This window comes from Corvus brachyrhynchos, unplaced genomic scaffold, assembly GCF_000691975.1.
Source record: "Corvus brachyrhynchos isolate BGI_N302 unplaced genomic scaffold, ASM69197v1 scaffold162, whole genome shotgun sequence".
In the NCBI taxonomy this organism is placed as follows: domain Eukaryota; kingdom Metazoa; phylum Chordata; class Aves; order Passeriformes; family Corvidae; genus Corvus; species Corvus brachyrhynchos.
This window is the reverse complement of record NW_008236696.1, coordinates 8,183,181-8,200,643: the sequence shown is the minus strand read 5'-3', so window position 1 is coordinate 8,200,643 and position 17,463 is coordinate 8,183,181. Positions and strand designations below refer to the sequence as shown.

The window sequence follows — 17,463 nt, the reverse complement described above, 5'->3', positions numbered from 1 at the left end:
TGTGTGTGTGTGACCTTGAAGGGCAGACAGGGGGATGGTGTGTGGAGACACACATTTGAAGCAATAATAGAGAAGAGGTAAAAAATGTCCTCCTCTGTTACCCTGGAGGCTGCTGGCATGTCATGCCACTGCCACGTCGGCAGAGAGGTTGTCTCTCACCATCACACACCAACTCTGCCCTGAGCAGTGAGGGGCAAGGGGGTTTACACCTGAGCTGTGTTTGTGCAAGTCTCTAGTGGTTGGGCTTGTCCCTGCCATTCTCCAGTGCAGGGGGCAAAATACCAACTGAGTGCCTTGCAATGGTGCCAACTCATAATCACATTTTTTGTTTCTCTTTTTGATCAAGTATGATGTTAAATTTTATGGTGTCATTAAAGCTCCAGCTTCTGGAGCCAGTAGATGATGCTGTGAGAATTCCAGCTTTGTTTCTGAGTGGGGGAAGGAAGTCAGGAAGGCAGTCTGGGAGCTTATAGCTTGGGGACAAGCAATGGACCTCGTGTTCCTTCCATGTTTCCGTGGGAGAAGTCCATGCTCCAGGTTTTGAACACAAGGATTGGCAGAGCAGCCTCCGATCCTAGTTGATGCGTTTGGAAGAGCCAGAAAAGTGCTTCAGCTTGCAAGAGATACAAGGCTTGCGTGATGATCACAAATTCAGCTCAGCTCAGTTAAGCAGGAGGGGAAATAGGTGAGAGAAGCTGCTTTCACTTCAGCCACTGGTGTGGGGAATGCTGCTGTGGTTTGGGACTCACTGAGCCAGGGCTGTTTGTGTGCTGAGCATTTCAAGCAGGCAGGAGAGTCAGACACCTCCCAGCATTCGTCCTTCATGCAATCAAGCGATTGCTCTTTAGCAGTGCAGGCTCCCCTGAAGCCCAATTCCTGCATTTCCTCCCTGCCGTAGGCAGTCTTTGCTTCGCTTGTTTCCACATTTGTTTCTTCTGTTACACAAACTCTGGTCTCAGGCCTCTGAGCTGAAATACTCTGGGCTTTCAAAAGCATGGCACTGAATTGCGGAATCTCTGGCCCCTCTCTTCTCCATGCCCAGCTCACCTACCCTTGGCAGAGTGAGTAACAAAGTCAAGGCGCTCTAGTGAGTGTTGCTGTTCAATGCTTAAAAACTGTGTATGTCTTCTGAACTGTCACAATTTTGCTTTAAACTCAGACTGCATCCCATTGGATTCGACAAGTATTCCTCATGGAATCTGCAAGTTTTATGGCCCTATGTGGCCTCTGTTTGCCACTTCACTCACTTTTTCTGCTTCGTCTGCTGTTTTCCAGATGTGTTCCTTTTGTTGTCCCTGCTACCCTGACTTTCCCAAAGGAGAGAATTTCCTCCTGTGGTCTTTAAACTGTACCTCCACCCAATCCCCTTGCAACAAATGACCTGTCCCCCACAATGACTTCTGGGGCTTGGCCCTTTCCTTTTAACTGGAGTGGAATGGGACAATGGGTATGAAGATTTAGAGTTACCCACCCACCTCCCTTTTTCCAGACTCCTGACTGAATATGGGGTTGGGGGAGGGGGGGGAAGAACATGACAGGACATCCTGCATCACTCTCCTGTCCAGTGATTATGTTCCAAAATCTGGAAATCAATTCTGAAGCTTGAAATGGGCTTGCTGGTGGGTTGCTTCTGGATATGCATGTCTGGAGCCAGCAAGAGAGGTACCCCAGTAGTGTCTCCTATTACAGTGTCTGAACAGTTTTCAAAGGCTGGGGAGTGTTCTGGGGTAAAAAATATGGTTGTGTCCTCCATTAAGGTTTTTGCTGGCCTACAGCTACAGTGTGGGTGTGACAATAGCTATTTAAATGCAGCTTCTGAAGTGTCTGTAGGAGACACTCAGTCCCCCTGAGAGCTGATGCTGTTGCTGGGTATGGTGCTGTAGTTCACACAGTGGCAGCATTACCAACACAGTGCTTGTGGTGGTAGTTTGCTATTTCTGTAGACTCAAAGGATGCTTGGGTTTTTTCCTTTGATGCTCCCTCATCCCAGATATGTTGTTCTGTGTTGCCAGATGTTCACAGCTATCTGTTTGAGCACACACATCTAAGGCTGCGTTAAGCACACCCGCTTCCCACTCTGGATTTGCTCCTTCACTAGCCTGTAACTCAGCTGACACATGGACAGTTTGATGGATCTTGGTCCTACAGGTGGAGTCCTGCTGTAACCTAACTGTATTACAGTTAATGCTATAACTTCTGCAGCACGTCGTTCACAGAGGAGGGTCTGTATTTTAAATCCCTGAGAAGTCACACTGACAAAACAGGAATATAATTCCGTTAACTAAGAAGCTAGTTTTAGCTTCCTTTGTCTCTGCTATTTAGGCGCATTTGAAATTTATTTAGTTCAGAAATTTTATAAACTGGATTAAAACAGGCAAATAGGACTTCACAATAACAGTTTTTGTTGGTTTTTTTCTTAATGCTTTCTGCTCCTCCCTCATTTCCAGGTAGACTCTGTTTATTGCCCTGAAACAGTTACAAAATCCCAGCCCTGCTCTTCAAATAGACATGGATGTATTTGCATTCCTAGATGATCCCCTTTGCATTTAATTTTGATTGCTCCTAGAGTACTTTTATTGTATTCACTCTGTTCTGAGGAAAATAAATAAGGGAAACGGATTAGTTAGATTTTGATTTCACCTTTAATCCAGCTCTCTGGAGGGCTCTGTCCTTAAACTGAAGTACCTGCTGCCATTGAACACAAGAACTGCTCCTGTGCAGTTCTGTGCTTGCTGAGAGCTTACTTGGTTTTCGATGAAGAAATAGAAAATCTAATTTTTGAACTAAATTTACCTGCAATGATTCATTCTCTTTTCATAACTTATCAAAATGCATTAGCAATAAATTCTTGACAGTGCTTCTATAAACAGCAGTTGTTCTCCTTTGATGCCGTGGTGCTCACTGCCTGCTCAGTAGTGCTGCTGTGCAAAGTGGCATAAATACTCAAAGAGAAACGACACAAAAGGAGCTGTGTACAGATGGCTTAGACAAAAATGCTGGCCTTTCCCTTCAGTCATCACAAGCTGAAAATCTGGCATTAAAAAGGATTTGTAGACAGGTTTGGTGTCTATCTTCTGGCATAACCTCTTAAAGGTGCATCTCGCTCCCAACCCCGTACATTGTTTGCTACCAGAGGACTCCTGGCGTACACCCGGTGAAAATGATGGAGCGAATGCGGTTTGGTAGCCTGGCGCTGGTCCCGAAGCTCTAATTGTGTCAGAGCTGGCTTGCTCTCCACTGTAAGCCCTGTCAGGTGGTGGGGAGGGATGTTGGTGTGTGTGTCTGCGTGCCTTGTCCCGGTGCGGCGGCAGAGCATTCCCGGCGTGTCCCGCCGGATGCGGCGCTGGCTCCGCGCACGCCGGTGCGCTCCTGCCATCTGCTGCCGGCACAGAGCACCGCACGCACCGCAGGCCGCCCCCGGCGTGCCCCGCCGGATGCGGCGCTGGCTCCGCGCACGCCGGTGCGCTCCTGCCATCTGCTGCCGGCACAGAGCACCGCACGCACCGCTGCTGCTGGAGCTGGCACGGCTTCCCCGGACCTTTTACACGGAAGGACAATGAACATACCCACAGCACGGCGGAATGTTTCCTGCCTTCTCGTTAAGGCGGCAGTAAAGTTTGAAGTAAGATTTAAAGGTCAATATGGTGATCTAAAGAACCAGCAGCAAAGTAGAATGTCCTCAGCTTGGGAAAGCAAATAGATGTTTTAGCAGCATTGTGATTTCATAAGCCATCTCTCTGGGAAGGAGTAAAGGGCTGCTTCTTCCTCAACCACGAAGTTCATTGGAATATTTCCGGCTTAATTTCTGCGTACACAGAATATAATTTGGGGCAGGGTGTTGTGTTTTAACAAATTCTATTTTGCAGGGTCCTCCTAGTGGTGCCCCTATCTATAGGCAGAGAATGCCAGTGACTGTTTGGGAACTGACGTACTTTTGCCCTCCTCTGGGCTCTGCCTGTGGATAAGAGCTGCCTGATACCTGAGCTTAACTAGGAAGTGCCCCAAACCCCATCAAGTGGGGAAGGAAATCTGAAAGGTCTTTTTACACTCCTCCCTGTGGGCTGTGTCTGAACCAAGGAGAGCAGAGAAGCTCAGGGGCCTCAGATCTGGGCTCAGCCTGTCATCCAAGGCAGGTCTACCTGGGCACAAGTAGAACAATACCAGCCAGAGCAGCAGTGCAGCTCAGTGGACGATCTGTGCTTTGGTGCTGATTGGCTTCAGCTACAAACCAGTATTTTTCTGTCTCTGCCAGCCCCTTCCTAAAGTACAGCCAGGAACAAACAAGTAGGATTGTGCTCACATTTCTGCTGGTTGTGAGCTGTACATCAGCTTTGTCTGACTTCAGGGACAAGCATCCTTGTTACAGGACCAGCTCACACCCTCATATTCCTGCTTCTACCTCATGCAGTTAATTCTGAAGACTGTGGTAGCAAATTTAGGAGGTCTGTAATCTTCTTTCTTTGTCTGTTAATCACAGTGTGGGGACCAGCTGTTAGTGGAAAACCAGCAAGCACTTTGTTATTTGTTACTTTCTGTGTAGCAGGACTGTATTCAAACAATATCCATCTCTGTTGTGCTGGAAAGTGTTTTCATGCAAGAGATAGCAAGCTTTGCAGGAGCTGAATATTCACAGGGAAATTTTACAGAGTGTTTTCACAGCAACATCTATAAAATAGAGCTGAGATTTCTAAATACTGAATCCATTTGAAGGATCTGTATTCTCCATGTACCTGCCTCTTCTAAGAATAATTTCTTTATCGTCATTTGTGAACAAAGCTTCTTAGCATTTTTCATAGTTGTACAGGGAATTTATAGGATTAAAAATCCAGGTTATGTACTGTGTAAGACAATAAAGAAGGTAGTTTAATTTTTGAAAGAAACTTCAAATGCAGGTAGGGAAATTCTACCAGTACACTGTGGTTTTCGTTAAGGCATATTACTGGAGTGATATGAGGTTCTCTGTTAAATAGAGTGTAAACAAAGCATTTCTAGTTCTCACATTTTCAGGGTAAAGCTAAGTCAGCTAACTGAATTTTCTATTCTATTGAATTCTACTTCTACTGAATTTTGAGCAGTAGTTGCCTTTCCTCTGTCCTTGCAAAAATGGCTGGAGAAAATGAAACCAGGAAGACATTGTTATGATTTCATGGCCTGTCTTTTCATGTATGTTTGGGCTGGGGACACTGCTTCCTAAGACACTGGGGGATTGGTGGATGGGATTCTGCTCACCTGAGCTCTCAGAGTCAGGAAGGTGAAGCACCCCTGATAGGATATGAGATTTGAAGAATGAGGTTTGAGTGTCATCAGCTTTCCGTTGCAAGAAGATCTTGAGATCCTACTTTGTGAGGTCTTTTGCATAAGTTTCTGACAGTTTCTGGACCCAACTCTTGCTTATGCCATTTTCCACTAGATTTTTAGATTAGACATTACTTTGGGATAGGCTATTGGTGGGGACTTCTTCCTGGAACATACTTTGCAAATTTTATATTTGATCAGCAACAATTTTGCTTTCTCCTCTCTCCTTCACCTTGCAATGTAGCTTTCATCCTGATGAGCTGAGAGATCACCAGGCCTTTCTTTAAATAAATGTGTGTGTGAGGCTTTATTTCATTCCAGGTAAGCACAAAAAGGCTTTGCAACAGATGTGGTTGTTCTCTTGGAATTTCTCCTGAATGAGCAGAGTGGGTAAAGTGGGATGGGAGTTCTGTGCAAAGGGCATTTCAAGCCCTGTTCCTGGTAACAGAGAACTGCTCCAAAAATACAGCCCTCATCTCACTGCAAATGCTTCCAGGGCATTGGCCAGTGAGCACTGCCAGCTCCACCAGCTCCTCCTTCCCACCAGCCAATTCACACCGTACACTGGAAGGAGGGAAGATGCAACACCTGAATCTTTCAGGGCCACCTGGAAATGTGACTTCTTACTGTTGCTTTCTTAAGGTGACTGCATTTCACCTTTGCTGTCCTGTGCCAAAGTGACAGTGGCATTTTACTGCGTACCTTCACACAAAGTGGTCCAGGTTCTACCCTGCTGTAGCAGTGGTTGCTCTTTCTCTTTCACTCTAATTATTCAGTTCCATGTTTCCTGGCCTCTGCCTGTGCTGCAGGGATAAGAGATCCTTGACAGCTGCTGGGGCTGTGGGCTTGGCGCTCGATGGAGATTGAATCCACACAGTGCTTCCTGCTGTGCTCTTTGACAGATGACAGTGCTCAGCTGCAAAAAAATGGCTGTAGAATCTGAGATTTTGGTTAGAAACTTCTGCTGGCTTTTGTGTGCTGTCAAATAGGACCTCTGCAAGATGAAGCTGGGGCAGGATGGTAGGAGCAATGGGACATGGACAGGCAAGTTCGGAGGGCTTAGGTTTTCCTCTGCCTGTCTCCCATGGAAAGCAAGGAGAAATGCTCTTGAAATTTTCATTCACCTCAGGAGAGCTGCTCTGTTTTCTGCTAACAACAAATTTGGCCTTTGTCAACTTCTCTTGGTGATATGGATGAAGAAGAATTTTGCATGAATGTCAAAGCCAACCAGCAGTTTTTGTACAGCTGATGCTGTACATATGGACATATATACATTTTAGCAAAAGCATCTCCTATAGGTGACTTGATCCAGCTCCACGTGACTTTGGCCATGTTCTCAGTGGTGAGTGGGAAGTTGGTTAGTACAGCAGGAAAGCTTGCTCTTAGCTTCATGATCTCAGACACAACTGTATTGTTTAAGCCTTTTTGATTCCAGCAGTCTCTGACAAAGATCTGCTTTCCCTGCCTCATCTTGCTAGTCCAATCCATGCTCACGTGCAAGAGAAAAATTATACTGTGCTTCTGGCATTGGTTGTCTCAGCTGTATTTGGCCTATCTGTCTTGGCTTCTCCCAGTGTTTGGATACAGGAGTTGTCAAAGGGTCCAGATTAGGTCTGTATGGATGGAGTCCAGTGAATTCTAAAGCCTGGAGAGAAGATTCAGTTCATGTAATTTTCTCCACTAAATGCCTCAGAAAAGCTTCTGAAGATACCTGCTTTCCTTCTGTACTCAGAACTCAGGATTTCCAGCCCTCTTTTGGTGCTTGGCTAGTTTCCTGGAATCATCTTTCATTCCTTCTTTTTCTGACATGTCCCATTGTATAAACCTAAATAGATTTAGTCATTGATAGATGAAGAGAATGAAAGCAATTGAAAGGGATGCCATTCTGATCATGTCATTGACCCCAGGAGCCAAGTTTGGTGGATTTTAAGGGAAAATCAAGGACATGAATTACAGCTGTGGTTATTCATCAGCTCCCTGGTGGCTGTTAGTCACCATGTGTACTCCACATGTAAGTTTAATTTTTCTGGATGATTTAGTGAAGAATTGTTGAGTCAAGGACCAATCTCCTGCTGCTCTGCAGCAAGGTAGAGCTGTTATTACAGAACAGGCAGGCCTTGAGGATGGGCAGTGTTAGCTGTGGCCCAGTTCATAAGGAATAGTGCTGTGATTTGCTCTTGGCTGTGATTTACCTTTGTAGAAAACAACTTCTAAAGGGACAAAAAGCAAGCTGGTAATTTAGCAGCTGGGGAGGGAATTTCTGGTGTGTTGGATTACTGTAAGCAGGAGGCTTGGTAGAACAGCTCAAAGTGCATTTACAGTGGAGGCTTTTATGTTATTTAGAGAATATGAGGGTGTGGTGACATTCCTCTGTGCACAGCGAACTGGCACCAGAACATAAAGTGGTGTAGCAATTTAACCCTTTCAGGATGGGCAAAAGATACCAGACAGTAACTGAGAACACAAAACGATCCCGGAGGAGCCCAAAGTGCTTTTATAGCCTTGGAGTCAAGTTCTGCCTGATATCTACTCATGCCCCTGTGGCTGACTGGAATGAGAGGAGAATGTGTTCCCAGGTCTGGAAGGGAATGGCTTTGCTCATCAGTGGAGAGCTGCCACGTGTTTTCTGTGAGAGGCACCTGGTGCTGACTCGTCAGATTGGGATGAGAGCTTGACTGAGGGGACTTTGTTCTGGGGACCTTGTTCTCCTGTGCAGTCTCCAAAACCTTACCCTGTCCTACTTCCACAGTTCTTTTCCAGTGTCAGCAACACCTCTTGTAAAGTGATGGGATTGGTGTTGGCTTTTGCAAGGGGAACATCCTGAAGGTGAAATTGAGTTTTGGGGAGGAGGACTCCATTACATTGGGCAAACCTGCAGTGGAGTGAGGCTAATTTATCAAGCAAGACTGCTGAGGTATTTCCCAGAGGACCGTGAAGGCACTCACCCAGAAGTCACCTTTTCATGTGTCATGCAGAGTTGACCATCTCATTTCACTTAAGAGTGTAGCAATACCAGGGCCCACACAATTGCAGATCAGGACAGTTGGCTAAACAAAGTTTAAGTAAGTTGACCTTTTCAACATGGAAAAAAGATGACTGATGAAGCTGTGTGAGATCTTCAGTGATCTCTGGAAGGTGCCATGGTTAGGTGAATTTATTTCCTAGCAAGCCAGCAAAAGGAAATTCTTTTGACACATGTGCTTTGTGAAGCACGGTGCTGCCAGGCACTGACTATAGCAAAAATGTAACTGATATACAAAGCAGTGAGAGGCATTCCAAGCAGATAAGTCTGACAGTGTTATTAAAGACAAAGCTGCAAATACTACCTCTGGTTTGGGAAATAGCAAAGACAGAGAATGCTTGACGATTGCAGAGGGAAAGTTATTATGCTGCACTTTCCTCGCTCTTAATGCTCTTCCCCTGAAAGCACTCAGCAGCAATTGCCTGAGCCAGGATGCTACAGTAGATGGACATGTTATGTACCACACTGAGGTTGTTGTGCTCCTGTAAAGATCTCACTAACAGTGAAGGGACTAGGAAAAACAAGAGCAGAACAGCCTCTCCTGCAAGCTGCATGTTTGCACTCAAGATGCTCAACCTGGTTTGTGCCCACTGCTGTTACCTTGTAAGCAGATCCAAGAGAGGAATCCTGGTGAGTCTCCCCCAGTGAAACATCTTGCTGAATACTTAGCAGTGCTCTGTAGGGGTGTGAGCAGAAATGGCCCATCTAGACCCTGTGTAGCCCTTGCCAAATGTGCACTCTCAGTCCCAGAGGGTGGAACTGTTAAAACAATCTGTCCCCTGGCATATTTTTTCTCTGGGATTGCCGTTCCAGGATAGATGGCATCTTCTGCCATTTCCAAAGGAAATTTTATGTCTTATGCACATTTGAAAATATGGACACTGTATGGACACAGTGTGCAGTGTTAACTGGGGTGTAGCAGCAAGTTGTTCTTATAACTATCCTCTCTGTCCCCTCTTCCTTCTGTTCTGCCTGTCAGCTGCTCTCAGACCTCATCACCCACATTTTTCAGACCCTAGAGCACCTCTTTGACTTGCACTTCATATTCCATGTACGCTTTCAGCTTTCATCATTCCTATCTTAGTTTGGCTAATATGACTCTGGAGATAAGACTCTTGGATAAGCAGACTTGCAGGCTGGAAACCCAGCATCAGTTTGGAACTGACTCTCAAACTCTTCCTGCCCAGAGCAGAGGTGCACAGCAGTGCAGGGGCTCCCTCTGAAAATGCTGGTTCCAGCTCTGGCAACAATCTGGTCCTGCTGTTGTGGTCTCTGAGACCTGACTGGTTTAGCCAAGCAGGTCACTACAGGAACACTGCTGCTGGTTTTGGTGCCAGAGTGGATGTAGGTGTTTGTGACAGCACCAGTCTTCACTGTACAGGCTCACCCCTTGAATCTGGGTTCTTTCTTTCTTTCCTTTTTTTTTTTTTTCCCTGCTTGCACCATGAAACACCCCTTTCCATTGCCAAACAGGATTTCAGCGAGGTGGGTGGCTTCCACCAGGACACATGAAAACTGGAAAAAAACTGGGACACTACTTTTAAGATTGTTTTTAAAGAAGACTTTGGAGAAAGAAGCTGATTTCTTTTACGAGGGGGTGCTGTCTCCCTGCAGTGTGTTCTGTCACCATGTCACAAGATTTCTAAAAGGAGCAGAATCAGTAGGACACTGGTGTATCAGTCTGCAAGGAGCAGCTTCCTTCGCTCACATCCCATATTTGACTAAACTGGTATCACATGGTTCAGTCTCCCCACTCTTCTCCCACCCGCTGCCTGCTTCCGCCAACAGTCCTCTCAAAATGTGCTTTGTAACTAAAGACTCCTCTAAAGAGCTGACTCTTCCAGTTCCCTGCGTAACAAAAACTTGTGCTGCTCATAAATAGATTTGCAATTACCAAGGGAAACAGAAGAATCTGTGCAGTCCAGATGCATCAGAGCGGCCTCCCATCCTGTCTTAAAGAAGCCTCTGAAATTCAACACACATTGCTCAGGCATAGCTGGGAGACCTCTGCAGAAATCTTTCCTTTGAGCAGCATTCCTATACTGCAGGATCTGCTGTTTGCAGCAGAATTGTCAAGGAACCTCACAGTCCCTGTCTAGTGTCTTTACAAAAAATGATAAAAGATCTTTGTATTTTTGACTAGCCTGGGGTTTCGTGTATTTCTTATAGCAGTCAAGGGTAAGAATTGCCCGGCCAGCATGAGACATCCTGAGCTTACAAATTAGTTGTCTGCTAATAGCATCCATTGTGTGGTTATTGCTGTCTGAGCAATTCCAGCCACTTTCTGATCATCCAGGAGGTCAGACTTCCTTAGGTCTTGGGACTTAAAGGATGGTAATGTTTTCATGTAGAAAAAAGGCATTTTCAAGGTTATGCATCAAATAGGATGAACCTGAGAGGAAAAATCAAGAGTATGACTGGTCCTGACTATGCTGGCTCCTATGGAAGGATTAAGCAGTAGAAAAGAGGGAAGCAGTGGATGTATGAATGATCCTTAGCTTTCCCTGTATAACAGATAACAAATACAAGGAAGATCCCTTCTATATATCTTTTCCCTAGACTGCCAGGGAACTCGAGGGGGGCATACACCAGTTAGTGCCTGGGTCTGGCTTGGCTCCCGGAAGAATTCCTGTGAAAGGCTTCTTCTGTGTGCAAGGTTCTGCCGATTCTCCTTTGTGGAACCTTTCTGAGCACCCCATTGCTCCTTTGACCTCTCTCTAGTTCCCATGCAGCAGAAGTCTCCCTGAATTCAGTGACTGCCCTGAACATCACCCCATTCAGTTTGATGAGACCAAGTTAGACTAACAGAACAGCATCTTGTTTTTCCTGTGTTTTCTTTTGGTGGCAATGGTTGCACATCTAAGGCATCAGGAAGAAAGGCTTCAAGAAGGAACCCAAAATTAGGAAATACTTATGTTAGAAATAAGTTTTTATGTCATATTTTTCTTGTGATCAGTTTCTTCAAAGACAAATCTTTGTGTTCCTCCTTATTTACACAAAGCTAGTCATGAAACAGCAGCAGATCCCAGCACACACTACAATGGTCATGAAACCAGTTCATCTGAAATTCTGTAATGGGTGGAGAGCATCTTTGCGTTGCCTTTTTTTCATTTTTTTTAATGGAAAGAATAGTCTCTGGTCATCTGCATCAGAGTCACAGTTCATTCAAGGATGTGTCCCAAATGTAGTTGTTATATAAAGTAAAATCTCTTTTCTCTGTTTTTATTCTCTTTGTGTCTTAGTGCTTGAAGTAGAAATAAATCCTTTTTTCCTGACACTGAAGAAACAACAAAGGAATGAAGTTCTGTTGGTAGAACTCACTTGCTCACCTGTGTTAGTATGAATTCGTGTTTAGTAAACCAACCAGCAAGCCTGGCCTACAGGTGGTGCTCCTGATTCTCACATTCTTGCCTTTCTCATGCTTGCAAGCATACTTACCTGTTAGGATGCCAAATTTAATAGCTCAGGAAGATCTTAAACTAGTTACATGTCTAGGAAAACAGAACTCCTTTAAGGTGCTTTAGAAAGAAGTAACTGTACACCAATCTCTCACTTAGCTTTGCCAAATAACCTTTTCAGTGTCACACAAAATACTACTGCAAATTATGTGGTTTGCCCAGTAACAGCAAGAGGCTTCTTAAGTATCAGTGAACCTACTTTGATGCCACGAGAGCTGGTCCTACAGCTAAAATAATTTTTTTGTGTGTTTGACCCTACAAATTCTGGTTCGGTCTTTACAGACTACTCCACAGGGCTTTTATAAATTTCATTAGGTTTTCTGTAACCCCTATTTCCTCCTCCTCCCAGGTGTTCCTGGGACTGAGATGAACAGAGCTCAAATGGCCCACTGGTTCTATTAAGTACTTGGGTTGAGTACCAGTCTTGGTATTTTTCTTCTTTGTATTTGCACTTACATGCTTGCTGAACTGGAATGCCTACTTCTGTTGTACATTCATGGGCTGTAGAAACTTGGGATGAAAGCTTTGTGACAGGGTAGTGTGAGCCACACAGTGTTGGCTGACGGGATTCCTTGAAATCCCTTCACATGTTAAATAGATTTATGAGTAAGGGGGGCAGTTTGAAGAGACTGCAAACCCCTAAAGCCTTAGGTAATCCTGAATTTGGCTAGCTAAACTATTTATAGAACGCTCTATGCCTATTCTAAATATACTTTCCTCAAGGGGACCTTATCTCAACTCCCTGCTCCACCTCTTCAGTTGGATCAGCAATGCTGCTGTGATCTGTTAGCAAAAATTCCTTCTCTTGTTCTGTGGCAGAGCTGCAGATGTTGCTGGTTCAGGACTTGAAGGGGAAATTCTGTGCCAAGCAGAGCTCGAGGGTTTGAATTTAAACTGCAGCCAGCCAGGTAGAGAGATATTGATGATATATTAGATCATTTCCTGTAACCATTTCCTTACTATTTTTCAATATTTCCTGTCTGCTGGTCACTCTAGAGCTCTGGAGAGGGAAAATCAAATGACTCATTGACGGTGTACAGAAGGCAGGGCTTGAGTCCCACTTGCTGTTGGTTGAATGGGGTTAGACTATCAAGTCTGTTCACTTAAGGACAAAGAATCTCTTCAGGAGAAGGAGAGCAACTCATCCAACAGCAGATTCCATAGTGGAGAACCTCTACCTTTTAGAAAAATCGTGATTTTCCTTTTTAGTCAAAGGCTCTGGGATAGAAGTTTGGTGCAAAGGGCACGCCGCAGAGCATTTTTCATCCTTCAAGTTTTAAAACACTTAGAAAAATGCATCCTTTATTGAATCCTGTAGGTTCAAGCATTTTCTTCTGTAGGATAGTTACATTCTGTGTGCCTATCTCAGGAACATCTGCAGATCACAGTTCTGAGTGGGAAATTTTGTGTGAGTGTAGAGGCAGGATGGGCCATCAGAACCCTTCATATCGTGAATAGCTGTGCTGCCCCACAGTTAGGGCCAGTAGTACTTTAATCTTTGGGGAAAAAGAAAGAATTGCTCCCTGTCCCTATGATGTGATTGATCCAGACTCTACTTTATGGGTATTGGACTCAACTTACAACAGAGGTGTAAAGCACTGAGGCTGCTTGCACTGGTTCAAGGAGAGGATTCAGAGGCAGTGTGTCAGTACTGTCTGCAGAAGTCACGTCAATTTAGGTACCCATTAGAAAACCCCTTCTGGGTACAGCAAAGGAGTGACTGCTACTTATTTGGCCTCTGGGATAGAGAAGCCTGTGCAAGACTTTGCCGTTCCACAGATCAGGGTAACATAGCTCACTGTGTATCTAAGCCTCAGAAAATGTTTTTGAGGTTGACAGAAGCTTTTCTTAGTTATTACCCTTTGAGGATGAACAGGGCAACGTGTGGCAAGATCGCAGAATGGGATTAACTCAGGATTTAGCAGGAAGAGTTTCTTAGCACTCCTTGAGAGCTATTTCCTTCTATTGCAGCCCCTGGAGCTGCATGAAATGGAAGGGGTTATGTCCTTGCCTGGCTGGCAGGAAAATCATCCCAGCTCAGTGCAGCAAAATGGACTGGGTCCAGTGCTCTTGGAAGGAATGAAACAGGTAAAGTGTATTTAACAAGGAATTTCACATGGCAGGGTTTCAGTTACACTGAATATTGTCCCAAGATGCATTCTGCTTCACACAGAGGTCTCTTCCTGTAGTCTCCTTGGCTTTTCCAAGGAACGAGTGTCCACAGAGCTTTAGATTTTGCTCTGGTCATGGCTTACCTATATGCATACAGATAGCATTTCCTTGTTGCTATCCTAGCATGCAGGAAAGAACAGGTGAGTCTCTCTGCTACTCAGCCTAGAGCAGCCATCAGTGCCTTGGGATGCTGCTGCTCCTCTCTGCTAGGATGACCCACTCAGTACAGACAGTGTCTGTGATCCTACAGGGATGCTTTACCACAGGAAACTCTCTGCAGTCACTGGGACTATGACAGAATGGGTGCTCAGACTGTAGTGCTGATCATTTGTGTCTCAGTAAAAAACATTCCTAATGTGTCTGCCTGTGATTTCTGGGCTGACAGAGTGACTGGCAGCTTTCTGGCTCACTCTGTTATGCCTCTGGCTAGTTATTCCCACTGCTGTCTCTCTAAGACTGGCTTCCTTTTAGTGGAAGTTGTCCATTTGACCATTCTTGATATAAACAAACCATATCGCCTTTCAGAAGCTGGAGTCAGTAATGCATGCCAGCAGAAACTAGTGCATTTGTGCTTGTAAGGAATAAGTATCTATCTATACCTTTTGCAGTGCTTATAACAGCTTCAGCATCTCCATTCAGAGCCACTGGCCTTTGTTCCCTCATGGCTGAGGTGTGGTGGCTGAATTGAGGCTGGGAAGCAACCAAAAGCGTTGAACCACAAGAGAAACGCCAGCAGTGAAACAGCCCAGAAAGCAGGAGCAGACTACAGAGCAGTTGAAGTGCAGAGCTCAATTTTAAGCCTAATTTGAACACTGAATGAGGTGCTAATATCTCAGCTCCTGTGTAGTGTCTCTTCTCAGTCTGCTGCTCGTGTTCAATGGACACAGTATAGTGTGGTGTGTATATATAGAATACCCAGTGAAAAGCTGGCTTTGTGCAACTGGTACAGGCATTGCAGGGTGAAGGGAAGTGTCTGGTTTTGGTGCTGAAAATAAAAATCTGTCTTCATGTCTGTGTTCTGGGGAGCTGATCAGATATTTTATGTCATTGCAGCTTGAAGAACCAATTTCAAAGCTGGCTTCTCTAATTGCCTGATCTTTTAACCTGCTCCATTCACCCATAAGAGAAGGATGCATTTCCTTTGTTCACGTTGCCTTGTTCATCAGTAAATGTAAAGCAGATTGTAATATTAGACTTGCTTGAACTAACATTTGTACCTATTCATTCACTCATGTACAAACCAACTCCCTGATGCTGGTCCAGCTTTTATCTATACCAGAGAGAAAGTAAGAATAGTGAGTCAATTAATATTCTCTTTTCTCTGGAGTGTTGGTGAAACATTTGGATACCATGGAAATGAATGTCAATATGGTGAAACACTGGTTTAGAAGGTGTTTAAAAAGCTAAATTTAGTCCTGGAAGTAGCTTTGCTGTGTCTCACCAGAGGCTTCTGTTTTTTTCCATTGCTCGCAGTGTGATGTTTAGGATGGCCTTCATACATTCCCAGGAATGACAGGGAAGGCTATGCCCTGAGTCAGGTGAGATCAAAGGTTGTCTGAGTGCTGGGCCTGATGCATATTTTTGCCACACCAAAAGTGATAGATACCTCTGGTTGCTTTTTTTTCCTGCTTGATATGGAATGGATTTTAATCCTGATTAAGTCCTGAATCCTGAAATTTTTTGCCTTTTATGAAAGGACTTCTCTTTCTGTCTTTTTCAGGCATGGTTCAGAAACTTGACCAGAAGCTGCCTGTAGCCAACGAGTATCTGCTGCTGTCAGGAGGCGTGCGGGAAGGTGTGGTGGACATTGACCTTGATGAGCTGAATGTTTATGCCCGGGGCACAGACTATGACATGGACTTCACCCTGCTGGTGCCTGCGCTGAAGCTGCATGACCGCAACCAACCAGTCACGCTGGACATGCGCCACTCGGCCCTGTGCCACTCCTGGCTGAGCCTGCGCCTGTTCGATGAAGGAACCATCAGCAAATGGAAGGACTGCTGCACAATCGTGGACCATATCAATGGAGCTACCAATTACTTCTTCTCCCCAACAAAAGTTGCAGACTGGTTCTATGAATCCATTAGCATTGTCCTCTCTGAGATCCAGAAGAAGCCCCAACGAGGGATGCCAAAGGTGGAGAAGGTAGAAAAGAACGGGACTATCATATCCATCATTTTGGGAGTGGGCAGCAGCCGCATGCTGTATGACATTGTCCCTGTGGTGTCCTTCAAAGGCTGGCCAGCTGTGGCACAGAGCTGGCTGATGGAGAACCACTTCTGGGATGGGAAGATCACAGAGGAGGAAGTCATAAGTGGGTTTTACTTAGTGCCTGCATGTTCCTACAAGGGGAAGAAGGACAATGAATGGAGGCTGTCATTTGCCAGGAGTGAAGTGCAGCTGAAAAAGTGCATCTCCAGCAGCCTCATGCAAGCCTACCAGGCCTGCAAAGCCATCATCATCAAACTGCTGTCCCGCCCCAAAGCCATTAGTCCATATCACCTGCGGAGCATGATGCTGTGGGCTTGTGACAGGCTGCCAGCCAGCTACCTGGCCCAGGAGGATTATGCAGCCCATTTCCTCCTGGGTCTCATTGATGATCTCCAGCACTGCTTGGTCAACAAGATGTGCCCTAACTACTTCATCCCGCAGTGCAATATGCTGGAGCACCTCTCCGAAGACACCGTCATGCTCCACGCGCGGAAGCTGTCCTCGGTGCGCTCCGACCCTGCTGAGCACCTCCGAACTGCCATCGAACACGTCAAAGCAGCCAACAGGCTCACCCTGGAGCTCCAGCGGCGGGGCAGCACCACCAGCATCCCCTCCCCACAGTCAGATGGAGGGGACCCCAACCAGCCTGATGACCGATTAGCCAAAAAGTTGCAACAGCTAGTGACTGAGAACCCTGGGAAGTCCATCTCTGTCTTCATTAATCCAGATGATGTCACAAGGCCCCACTTCAGAATTGACGATAAATTTTTCTGAGCTTTCGTCAATGTTTCTTGGGATTTTTATTTGTTTTGTTTTTAAAAACTCTTGCAGTGTGCAGGTTTTTTCATTTGATTTTCCTTGATGACTTAGTCTCTTGGTTTTTACATATCCAACGTAGATTTGATCGATTGAGAACAATCTGAATAAATTATAAATCCTGGTTCTGCAGGACAGTGCAGATTTTGAAACAGTATATTACTATTTCATATGCTGCTTTGATTTTTTTCACCTACCCTGCCCCATTGTCTGTGAGTAGTTTCTAAAGGAGGACATGCATCATAAACACAAGCCACAGTGTAATGTAGGGGTTTTTTCCAAGCTTCCATAATTCATGTACATTGTTGGGCCTGGAGAAAGGACAACTCACCTTTCGTTGCTTCAGAAATTCACTTCTTTTTCCATGAGCTTCCATCACCCTAAAGAAATGAGGAGAGACTGGGTTGGAAAGCACTACTGGTAATTTGGCAAGGCCAAATCTACTGGGCTGAACCCCAGTTCATCTGTTCTTCACATTTCTGATACTAG

The 17,463-nt window shown here is 45.2% G+C and overlaps 1 protein-coding gene across 3 annotated transcripts in view; it reads left to right on the top strand.

The window, feature by feature from the left end:
• MB21D2 (Mab-21 domain containing 2) overlaps window positions 1-17,459 on the top strand; it is a 57,582-nt gene extending 40,123 nt beyond the window's left edge. For 2 of the 3 annotated variants that reach the window (XM_017727055.1, XM_008644574.2), the window contains one exon: window positions 15,668-17,459. In XM_017727055.1, the coding sequence (XP_017582544.1) occupies window positions 15,668-16,932 (1,265 nt within the window). In that variant the 3' untranslated portion in view covers window positions 16,933-17,459. Of the gene's footprint in view, window positions 1-13,781; window positions 13,864-15,667 lie in introns of those variants that run through there. The other variant, XM_017727056.1, reaches the window with a different exon arrangement.
• Window positions 17,460-17,463: the final 4 nt, after the last annotated feature.